Here is a 12,171-nt window from a genome sequence, read left to right on the forward strand (position 1 = left end):
AGTTTGAATCTCTTCAAGTAACTCCCGAAATTGACAATGGGGAAGGGCTTCCTGCGTCCTACAGCTTCGTCTGCCACGGTGCCTGAAGGGCCCGCTGGCATCACCATCAGGTTTGCAGGGGTCTGTGAGCAAAAGGCGAAATCTTTTAAAGATTTGCATGGTTGTTGCATTTTTCCAACCATATAACTTACATATAAGTCAATGTTAAACTATGTAGGTTGGTTAGCCTCTAGCTGTTTCGGTAAGGTTTAAGCTAATGTTTGCAGTGGGGTATGCGGAGCTCAATCATGCAGCCATTGCTGGACGTGAGGTCACCGCTCTCCATCACCTATACTATTTAGCATCATTTTGGCTCCACTAGGGAAGAAGCTAGCTCATTTATATATGCTGACAAAGTTACCATATATGTACCTTTCAGTAACAATATCACAGAGATATCTGGCAAGACTAAAGTCTAGACCTCATGGAAAGCTGGGCCAAAATTTTCAAAGTGAAACTAAAAGAAGAAAAAAAAAAAATTCCTGGTACTATCCAGCACGCACAACCCCGCTTCTTAACAAAACTTCACAATAGACAAGACAACGTACCCTATTGAACCACAACTTAAAATACTGGGAATTATTCTTGATAAACATCTATCTCTCGAAAATCAGGTTTCAGCAGGCACATCAAAGAGTTTCAAAAAACTATGGAAACTGAGAAGGATCAGAGACTATTTTTCCAGACAAACATTTTGTGGGGAAAATCCACTATTCCTGGGATAAGCAGTATAAAATGTTTTCACTTTTTTGGGATCTTGCCAGGTATTTGTGATCTGGATTGGCCACTGTTGGAAATAGGATGCTGGGCTTTGATGGACCTTTCTTCTTTCCCAGTATGGCAATACTTATGTACTTATGTAATAGTACAATTTTTAATATTACCCCAAATTGAACATTGCAACACAGCATATGTATGATGCAAAGAAAGCACACTGAAATCACTGCAGACTGTTCAAAACACGGCAGCATGACTAATATTCAAAAAGTTGAAATACAAGAGAGTAACACCACTGCTAGTCATGCTACACTGGCTCCCAATAAAGACCAGATACATTTTTAAAACTGGAGCTCTAATTTTCAAAATACTGCTTGCTTTGTCTCCTGATTACGTTAGACTTGATTGAATTAACAACCAAGAAATGTGTGACCAGGAACCAGAGAGTATTTAGTGCTCCACCTATCCAGCTGCAGAAACACAACCTACAAATCCATTTATACAGCAGGATTAAACTATCTGGGCTCCAAATGGTGGAACTCAATTCCAAAGGCCATAAGAAGCATAGACAACTATCTCCAATTCAGAAGAGAACTAAAAATGTATCTTTTCAAGAAGCTTTATGGTAATCAATACCGTCAGTAAACATTTCACAAAACAGTTGTAATTTAAGAAATTTTATGGTTAATCAATATCATTACTAAATATTCAATCTGATTGTAAGTGTATAACAACAATGTAATCCCTGACTGTAAGCCACATTGAACCGAAACTTTTTTTTGGATAATTGTGGGATATAGGAATGAATGAATAAATAAATAAATATTGATGGTTGGGCAGCTCAAAGTGATTTAAATTGGCAAAATATCAGACAGATTCAACCTTATCTAAAATCCTGAAGTTTTTCAAACCAGAATTCAAGCCTAAAATGAAGACATAAATGCAAGCCCTACCACAAACATACTTGCTTACCATTAATTTTTCATAATAGAGAAGTGATAATGAATTTAAATCAAGCTATAGGAGCAGAAGATGAAAGGTACACCATACCTTTGAACAAACTGCATCATCTGTGCTGTACAACAGGGGGCAAATTTCCTGCAGATGCGAACTGATCCCATCCACCACTGCATTGTCTCTGATGTAACAGCTGATAAGGGAGGCGATAAGTGCTCCAGTTAGTTCTTTGTCTCGAATCACTATGTCTTTGAAACTAGTAATCTTCAACTGTTCTTGAAAGTCCTGTGGAAGAAGGTAAGCTCAGTTTTATAAAGTACAGACATATTTGTACAGTATTTTAGGATTATACTTTCTCCTCAACAATGTTTACTAAATTTTGGAGGGAATACAAGATTTAAGCAGGAGCAGATACATTTGAACTGGATGCCAGTGCAAATGAATAATAAAGTCAGCAGCTTGGACATCTGGCCAAAATGAATGTTATTCATGCAGGCATCTGGTGAAATGAATGTTATTCAAGCTATCTCAAAAGGTAAGTCTGTGATTTATAAAAACATAAGAAAAGCCAGGCTGGGTCAGACCAAGATCAATTGAGCCCAGCATCTTTTCTGACAGTGGGCAGTCTGCATCACATGTATATGGACGATCCAGGACCAGACTATCCATCATACAAGACTAGGCGGTCCCCTAGGGTGGCAGCAAAGAACAACTTTAATCAAAGCAAACAAGTCCTGACAGCCACAAAAATTCAAAGAATCATTGGTTCATACTTTTACCTAAAAAACAAAGCTTTTAATTCAGCGATGTGAAAATTCCACCCCCCCCCCCCCCCATTAATGCATATATGTCACACTGATCCTTAAACAAAATGTTTTATTAGACAAAGGGAACTTGAGTAAACGCAACATGGTTTTTGAACTATTACTTCATATATTTAAGGAACAAAGTTATCCAACACTCATATCACCCCTGTAAAAAAACAAAACACAAATTAACTGCCCCCTTATTTACTTAATCAACCCATTTTAATTGATAATTAGATTCAGCTGATTGAATGGAGCCAACCCTGATTATAGCCAGCCTTGCTGAATCTAAACCTCACTATATATATATATATATATATATATATATATATATATATATATATATATATATATATATATATATATATATATATATATATATATCAAACCTTACCATGAGTGTGAAGTAGTCTCCACAAAGTTTCTAAAAGAACACTAAGCCAGGTCAAAGGAAATTCCAGAAGAGATTAGAAAAAAAATTTTTTTTTTTTTTTTTTTTTTGAAAAATCACAGCCCAGAAAGTGTTACAAAGTCATTTCTAAAAATCTGGGATTCCACCAAACCATAGTGAGAGCCATCAGCTCCAAATGAAGAAGACTTGGAACAGTGGTAAATCTCCTCCGAAGTTGCTGGTCTTCCAAAATTACTCCAAGGATGCTCAACTAGGTCACAAAACATCCCAGAACAACATCCAAAAGAACTGCAGGCCTAAGTCTACACTAAGGTCAGCGTTCATGACTCCACAATAAGCAAGACTAGACAAAATTGGTATCCACAGGAGAGAATCAAGGCGGAAACCACTACTATTCAACAGAAACATCAATTCTCATCTCACATTTGCCAAACGACATCTGGATGACTCCCCAAGCTTTTTGAGAAATGTTCTATGAACAGATGAGTAAAAAATGGAATTCACACAGGTCCCATTGTGTCTGGAGTAAAGCAAATACAGCACTCCACAGTAAGAAAATCGTAACAAAGAGTCAAACATGATAGTAACCTGGAAAGCCTGTTATTATTGAAGGAACCATGAATTCTACCAGAAACTTCTTCAGGATAACATCCATCATCTGTCCATGAGATGAAGCAGGATTGGTTGTTGCAGCAAAACAATTATATAAAAAAAAACAAAGGGAGGAGTGGAAGGGGGCTTTGTTGGGGTAAAAACTTTGGGATTTAAACACAAATGGGTTGGTTTTCTATAAATGGACAAAGTGTTACACATATGTTATTTTCTCTAAGACAAATTCGATTGGGGAAGCTTTTCTTCCCTTTTCCTTTTCTTTTTGATCTTCAGGTTTTGGGCTTTCTTTAGTTCAAGAAAGCCCCATAATTTTCTGCTTGGTCCTTGGTTGAATTTTTATAATTTTATTTCTGATGACCATGTCGAACCTGACTTTATATATGCCATTGTATTTGGATTTTAATTAAAAAATTCTAAAAATAAAAACAATTATGCAAAACACAAAAGCAAGTCTACATATGAATGGCTGAGGAAGCAAAATTAAGGTTTTGGAATGGCCTAGTCAAAGTCCTGATTCGAACCCAATAGGGATGCTGTGGTAGGACATGAAAAGAGCAGTTCATGCATGAACACAGTAACATAGTAAATGACGGCAGATAAAGCGAATGCTACATACCTGTAGAAGGTATTCTCCGAGGACAGCAGGCTGATTGTTCTCACTGATGGGTGACGTCCACGGCAGCCCCTCCAATCGGAAACTTCACTAGCAAAGTCCTTTGCTAGCCCTCGCGCGCTCGCGCGCACCGCGCATGCGCGGCCGTCTTCCCGCCCGAAACCGGCTCGAGCCGGCCAGTCCAGTATGTAGCAAGACAATACACTTCAAGGGAAGACACAACTCCAAAGGGGAGGCGGGCGGGTTTGTGAGAACAATCAGCCTGCTGTCCTCGGAGAATACCTTCTACAGGTATGTAGCATTCGCTTTCTCCGAGGACAAGCAGGCTGCTTGTTCTCACTGATGGGGTATCCCTAGCCCCCAGGCTCACTCAAAACAACAACATTGGTCAATTGGGCCTCGCAACGGCGAGGACATAACTGAGATTGACCTAAAAAATTTACCAACTAACTGAGAGTGTAGCCTGGAACAGAACAAACAGGGCCCTCGGGGGGTGGAGTTGGATCCTAAAGCCCAAACAGGTTCTGAAGAACTGACTGCCCGAACCGACTGTCACGTCGGGTATCCTGCTGCAGGCAGTAATGAGATGTGAATGTGTGGACAGATGACCACGTCGCAGCTTTGCAAATTTCCTCCATGGTGGCTGACTTCAAGTGGGCTACCGACGCTGCCATGGCTCTAACATTATGAGCCGTGACATGACCCTCAAGAGCCAGCCCAGCCTGGGCGTAAGTGAAGGAAATGCAATCTGCTAGCCAATTGGATATGGTGCGTTTCCCTACAGCCACTCCCCTCTTGTTGGGATCAAAAGAAACAAACAATTGGGCGGACTGTCTGTGGGGCTGTGTCCGCTCCAGATAGAAGGCCAATGCTCTCTTGCAGTCCAATGTGTGCAGCTGACGTTCAGCAGGGCAGGAATGAGGACGGGGAAAGAATGTTGGCAAGACAATTGACTGGTTCAGATGGAACTCCGACACAACCTTTGGCAGAAACTTAGGGTGAGTGCGGAGGACTACTCTGTTGTGATGAAATTTGGTGTAAGGGGCCTGGGCTACCAGGGCCTGAAGCTCACTGACTCTACGAGCCGAGGTAACTGCCACCAAGAAAATGACCTTCCAGGTCAAGTACTTCGGATGGCAGGAATTCAGTGGCTCGAAAGGAGGTTTCATCAGCTGGGTGAGAACGACATTGAGATCCCATGACACTGTAGGAGGCTTGACAGGGGGCTTTGACAAAAGCAAACCTCTCATGAAGCGAACAACTAAAGGCTGTCCTGAGATCGGCTTACCTTCCACTTGGTAATGGTATGCACTGATTGCACTAAGGTGAACCCTTACGGAGTTGGTCTTCAGACCAGACTCAGACAAGTGGAGAAGGTATTCAAGCAGGGTCTGTGTAGGACAAGAGCGAGGATCTAGGGCCTTGCTGTCACACCAGACGGCAAACCTCCTCCAATGAAAGAAGTAACTTCTCTTAGTGGAGTCTTTCCTGGAAGCAAGCAAGATGCGGGAGACACCCTCTGGCAGACCCAAAGAGGCAAAGTCTACGCCCTCAACATCCAGGCCGTGAGAGCCAGGGACTGGAGGTTGGGATGCAGAAGAGCCCCTTCGTCCTGCGTGATGAGGGTCGGAAAACACTCCAATCTCCACGGTTCTTCGGAGGATAACTCCAGAAGAAGAGGGAACCAGATCTGACGCGGCCAAAAGGGAGCAATCAGAATCATGGTGCCTCGGTCTTGATTGAGTTTCAACAAAGTCTTCCCCACCAGAGGAATGGGAGGATAAGCATACAGCAGACCTTCCCCCCAATCCAGGAGGAAGGCATCCGACGCCAGTCTGCCGTGGGCCTGAAGCCTGGAACAGAACTGAGGGACCTTGTGGTTCACTTGAGATGCGAAGAGATCCACCAGGGGGGTGCCCCACGCCTGGAAGATCTGTCGCACCACACGGGAATTGAGCGACCACTCGTGAGGTTGCATAATCCTGCTCAACCTGTCGGCCAGACTGTTGTTTACGCCTGCCAGATATGTGGCTTGGAGCACCATGCCTTGACGGCGAGCCCAGAGCCACATGCTGACGGCTTCCTGACACAGGGGGCGAGATCCGGTGCCCCCCTGCTTGTTGACATAGTACATGGCAACCTGATTGTCTGTCTGAATTTGGATAATTTGGTGGGACAGCCGATCTCTGAAAGCCTTCAGAGCGTTCCAGATCGCTCGCAACTCCAGAAGATTGATCTGTAGATCGCTTTCTTGGAGGGACCACCTTCCTTGGGTGTGAAGCCCATCGACATGAGCTCCCCATCCCAGGAGAGACGCATCCGTGGTCAGCACTTTTTGAGGCTGAGGAATTTGGAAGGGACGTCCCAGAGTCAAATTGGAGCAAATCGTCCACCAATACAGGGATTCGAGAAAACTCGTGGACAGGTGGATCACGTCCTCTAGACCCCCGGCGGCCTGATACCACTGGGAGGCTAGGGTCCATTGAGCAGATCTCATGTGAAGGCGGGCCATGGGAGTCACATGAACTGTGGAAGCCATGTGGCCCAGCAATCTCAACATCTGCCGAGCTGTGATCTGCTGGGACGCTCGCACCCGCGAGACGAGGGACAACAAGTTGTTGGCCCTCGCCTCTGGGAGATAGGCGCGAGCCGTCCGAGAATCCAGCAGGGCTCCGATGAATTCGAGTTTCTGCACTGGGAGAAGATGGGACTTTGGGTAATTTATCACAAACCCCAGTAGCTCCAGGAGGCGAATAGTCATCTGCATGGACTGCAGGGCTCCTGCCTCGGATGTGTTCTTCACCAGCCAATCGTCGAGATATGGGAACACGTGCACCCCCAGCCTGCGAATCGCCGCTGCTACCACAGCTAGGCACTTTGTGAACACCCTGGGCGCAGAGGCGAGCCCAAAGGGTAGCACACAGTACTGGAAGTGGCGTGCGCCCAGCTGAAATCGCAGATACTGTCTGTGAGCTGGCAGTATCGGGATGTGTGTGTAGGCATCCTTCAAGTCCAGAGAGCATAGCCAATCGTTTTGCTGAATCATGGGGAGAAGGGTGCCCAGGGAAAGCATCCTGAACTTTTCTTTTACGAGATATTTGTTCAGGGCCCTTAGGTCTAGGATGGGACGCATCCCCCCTGTTTTCTTTTCCACAAGGAAGTACCTGGAATAGAACCCCAGCCCTTCTTGCCCGGATGGCACGGGCTCGACCGCATTGGCGCTGAGAAGGGCGGAGAGTTCCTCTGCAAGTACCTGCTTGTGCTGGAAGCTGTAGGACTGAGCTCCCGGTGGACAATTTGGAGGTTGTGAGGCCAAATTGAGGGTGTATCCTTGCCGGACTATTTGGAGAACCCACTGATCGGAGGTTATGAGAGGCCACCTTTGGTGAAAAGCTTTCAACCTCCCTCCGACAGGCAGGTCGCCCGGCACTGACACTTGGATGTCGGCTATGCTCTGCTGGAGCCAGTCAAAAGCTCGCCCCTTGCTTTTGCTGGGGAGCCGCGGGGCCTTGCTGATTCGCACGCTGCTGACGAGAGCGAGCGCGCTGGGGCTTAGCCTGGGCCGCAGGCTGTCGGGAAGGAGGATTGTACCTACGCTTGCCAGAAGTATAGGGAACAGTCTTCCTTCCCCCGAAAAATCGTCTACCTGTAGAGGTAGAAGCTGAAGGCTGCCGGCGGGCGAACTTGTCGAATGCGGTGTCCCGCTGGTGGAGAGACTCTACCACCTGCTCGACTTTTTCGCCAAAAATGTTATCCGCACGGCAAGGCGAGTCCGCAATCCGCTGCTGGATTCTATTCTCCAGGTCGGCGGCACGCAGCCATGAGAGCCTGCGCATCACCACACCTTGAGCAGCGGCCCTGGACGCAACATCAAAAGTGTCATAAACTCCTCTGGCCAGGAATTTTCTGCACGCCTTCAGCTGCCTGACCACCTCCTGAAAAGGCTTGGCTTGCTCAGGGGGAAGAGCATCAACCAAGCCCGCCAACTGCCGCACATTATTCCGCATGTGTATGCTCGTGTAGAGCTGGTAAGACTGGATCTTGGACACGAGCATAGAGGAATGGTAGGCCTTCCTCCCAAAGGAGTCTAAGGTTCTAGCGTCCTTGCCCGGGGGCGCCGAAGCATGTTCCCTAGAACTCTTAGCCTTCTTTAGGGCCAAATCCACAACTCCAGAGTCATGAGGCAACTGAGTGCGCATCAGCTCTGGGTCCCCATGGATCCGGTACTGGGACTCGATCTTCTTGGGAATGTGGGGATTAGTTAATGGCTTGGTCCAGTTCGCAAGCAATGTCTTCTTCAGGACATGGTGCAAGGGAACAGTGGACGCTTCCTTAGGTGGAGAAGGATAGTCCAGGAGCTCAAACATTTCAGCCCTGGGCTCGTCCTCCACAACCACCGGGAAGGGGATGGCCGTAGACATCTCCCGGACAAAGGAGGCAAAAGACAGACTCTCGGGAGGAGAAAGCTGTCTCTCAGGAGAGGGAGTGGGATCAGACGGAAGACCCTCAGACTCCTCGTCAGAGAAATATCTGGGATCTTCCTCTTCCTCCCACGAGGCCTCACCCTCGGTGTCAGACACAAGTTCACGGACCTGTGTCTGCAACCTCGCCCTGCTCGACTCCGTGGAACCCCGTCCACGATGGGGGCGTCGAGAGGTAGACTCCCTCGCCCGCATCGGCGAAGCTCCCTCCGCCGACGTAGTCGGGGAGCCTTCCTGGGAGGTGGCCGCGGTCGGTACCGCACGCGGTACCGACGTCGGGGACCTCAACCTGGGCGATGGGCCAGCCGGCGCCACGCTCGACGGTACCGGTGGCGCAAGCACCGCCGGTACCGGAGGGGTAGGGCGCAACAGCTCTCCCAGAATCTCTGGGAGAACGGCCCGGAGGCTCTCGTTTAGAGCGGCTGCAGAGAAAGGCTGAGAGGTCGATGCAGGCGTCGACGTCAGTACCTGTTCCGGGCGTGGAGGCTGTTCCGGGCTGTCCAGAGCGGAGCGCATCGACACCTCCTGAACAGAGGGTGAGCGGTCCTCTCGGTGCCGATGCCTGCTGGGTGCCGAATCCCTCGGCGACCCAGAGCTCTCGGTGCCGACACGGGGAGGAGACCGGTGTCGATGCTTCTTCGATTTCTTCCGAAGCATGTCACCGGAGCTCCCCGGCACCGACGAGGACGTCGAATCCATCCGTCGCTTCCTCGGGGCCGAGACTGAAGAAGGTCGATCTCGGGGGGGCTGTACCGCAGGAGCCCTCAGGGTAGGCGGAGACCCACCCGAGGGCTCACCGCCACCAGCAGGGGAATGGACAGCCCTCACCTGCACTCCACCCGATGCACCACCGTCCGACGACATCAGCAGACGAGGTCCTGGTACCACCGACGTCGATGCAGCTATCCGATGTCTCGGCGCCGATGCAGAGGCCCGATGCCTCGATGCACTCGATGCAGGGGCGGCCGAGGAAGATGGTCTGGACGCTGACGACGTCGATGCACTCGAAGATCCCGGTGCCGATGCCGACGAAGAGCCCGAGAACAACACGTTCCACTGGGCTAGTCTCGCTACCTGAGTCCGCCTTTGAAGCAGGGAACACAGACTGCAGTTCTGAGGGCGGTGCTCGGCCCCCAGACACTGAAGACACGACGAGTGTCGATCAGTGAGCGAGATAACCCGGGCGCACTGGGTGCACTTCTTGAAGCCGCTGGAAGGCTTCGATGTCATGGGCGGAAAAATCACGCCGGCGAAATCAAAAGCCGAAATGGCGAAATTTGAAGCACCAAATTTAGAGGGAGAAAAAATCTCGACCGAGGCCGAAAAGAGGCCTACCCCGACGACGAAAGAAAACTTACCGGGGCAAAAAAGCTGGAAGTACGGGGAGGATTTACACGAAACCCGGCGGGGGGTTTCCGGAGCACTTCCCGACTAGGACAAAGCTTTCCCGAAGGAAAAAAACACGTTCAAAACAAATTGGACGCGCGAGGTCGACTTTCCGGGGCTCGACACGGCGAAAACACGACCGTACCGAGTGCGGACAAAAGAAGACTGGCCGGCTCGAGCCGGTTTCGGGCGGGAAGACGGCCGCGCATGCGCGGTGCGCGCGGGCGCGCGAGGGCTAGCAAAGGACTTTGCTAGTGAAGTTTCCGATTGGAGGGGCTGCCGTGGACGTCACCCATCAGTGAGAACAAGCAGCCTGCTTGTCCTCGGAGAAATATATATATATATATGTCTATAAACACCACGACAAAGACAGACAAGGACTGGCACAAAAGGTAGAAAGAGGGGCTAGTAAAAGTTATGATTTAAGGAAAAAATGGGGTGGAAAGATACGAGAAGGGGTCAAAGATACTCTGCTTGATTTTAGTACGGTCTCAGATTAAAAACTCAGCTACAAAGTCAAATCAAGCCTTTAATCACTTTGTGAAGAGAGATGGCCTTAATGGACTTTTGGATGCTTGCAAGGAGATCGTCAACAGAGTGAGGACCTGAGTGATTAGAGAGGGCAGCTCAGCCTTCTTAAAAATACACACCACGGTTGCATTTTTACCCCAGAGGAGTTCCTTTTGTTTCATGCCTTCTGCAACCTCTTCAAGATCCCTTTCAGCGACTCTATAAATCCCTCAGACTCCACCTTGCTCAAGCTTGGCTCCAGGTTCCAATAGATGCTCTTGGCTGTACAGGACTCCCAAGGACCCAGAGATGAGGCAGACGGTTAATAAGAACATAAGAATAGCAATACTGGGTAAGACAAATGGTCCATCTGGTCCAGTATCCTGTTTCCAACAGTGGCCAATCCAGGTCCCAAGTATCTGGCAGAAACCCAAATAGTAGCAACATTCCATGTTACCAATCCCAGAGCAAGTAGTGGCTTCCCCATGTCTGTCTCAATAGCAGACTACGGACTTTTCCTCCAGGAACTTATCCAAACCTTTTTTAAACCCAGATATGCTAAGCCCTGTTACCACATCCCCTGGCAAAGGGTTCCAGAGCTTAACTCTTTGTTGAATATTTCTTCCTATTTGTTTTAAAAGTATTTCCTTGCAGCTTCATTGAGTGTCCCTTAGTCTTCGTACTTTCTGAAGGAGTAAAAAAATCAATTCACTTCTACTCATTCAACACCACTCAAGATTTTGTAGACCTCAATCATATCTCCCCTAAGCCTTCTCTTTTCCAAGCTGAAGAGTCCTAACCTCTTTAGCCTTTCCTCACGAGAGAAGTTTCATCCCATTTATCATTTTGGTCACTCTTCTTTGAACCTTTTCTAATTCTGCTATAACTTTTTTGAGATGCGGTGACCAGAACTGAACGCAAAGCTCAAGATGATGTCACACCATGGAGCGATACGAAGGTATTATAGTATTCTCAATCTTAACTTACCATCCCTTTCCTAATAATTCCTAGCATCCAGTTTGCTTTTTTGGCTGCTGCAGCATACTGGGCAGAATATTTCAGAACACTGTCTTCCAACATGAAGGATTAGTAAACTAATAAAACTGAACATAAAGGAAAACCCCCTTGAAGCCTCAGCAACCGTGTTGTCTTGGCGCAGAGCACAGGTATCATCTTCGAGTTCCACTGGGAATAAAGGCAGCGGCCAGATCACAGTACCCAGGTCTGTCATCCAGTCTGAAAAAGTGGCGCTGCCAGAGATTCACTGCACCAAAAACATACTCCCAGAGTCCATCCCTCCCATCTAGGGCTTTCTAAAGGCTAAGCCTCTATCTTATAGGTGTAGCAGAAACTCTCCACACCTGAACCTCAGCCAATGACCGCTACAAGCTGCCTCACTCTGCCTACCCCAGTAACTCCCCATGGCAGAGCCTGCTTGCAGAGCTACTACCAGACCCCTTACTTCCAGACGGATATGCAGCAATGTAAAGCGAATGCTACATACCTGTAGAAGGTATTCTCCGAGGACAGCAGGCTGATTGTTCTCACTGATGGGTGACATCCACGGCAGCCCCTCCAATCGGAAACTTCACTAGCAAAGGCCTTTGCTAGTCCTCGCGCGCCCATGCGCACCACGCA

General features: G+C 48.1%; 1 protein-coding gene across 1 annotated transcript in view; it reads right to left on the bottom strand.

The window, feature by feature from the left end:
• The window catches only part of NUP155 (nucleoporin 155), a 358,702-nt gene that overhangs the window by 151,628 nt on the left and 194,903 nt on the right, over positions 1-12,171 (bottom strand). The window contains exon 23 of the mRNA XM_030193046.1: positions 1,807-1,998. Within this exon, the coding sequence (XP_030048906.1) occupies positions 1,807-1,998 (192 nt within the window). The remainder of the gene's footprint in view (positions 1-1,806; positions 1,999-12,171) is intronic.

This window comes from Microcaecilia unicolor, chromosome 2 (genome assembly GCF_901765095.1).
Source record: "Microcaecilia unicolor chromosome 2, aMicUni1.1, whole genome shotgun sequence".
NCBI lineage: Eukaryota > Metazoa > Chordata > Amphibia > Gymnophiona > Siphonopidae > Microcaecilia > Microcaecilia unicolor.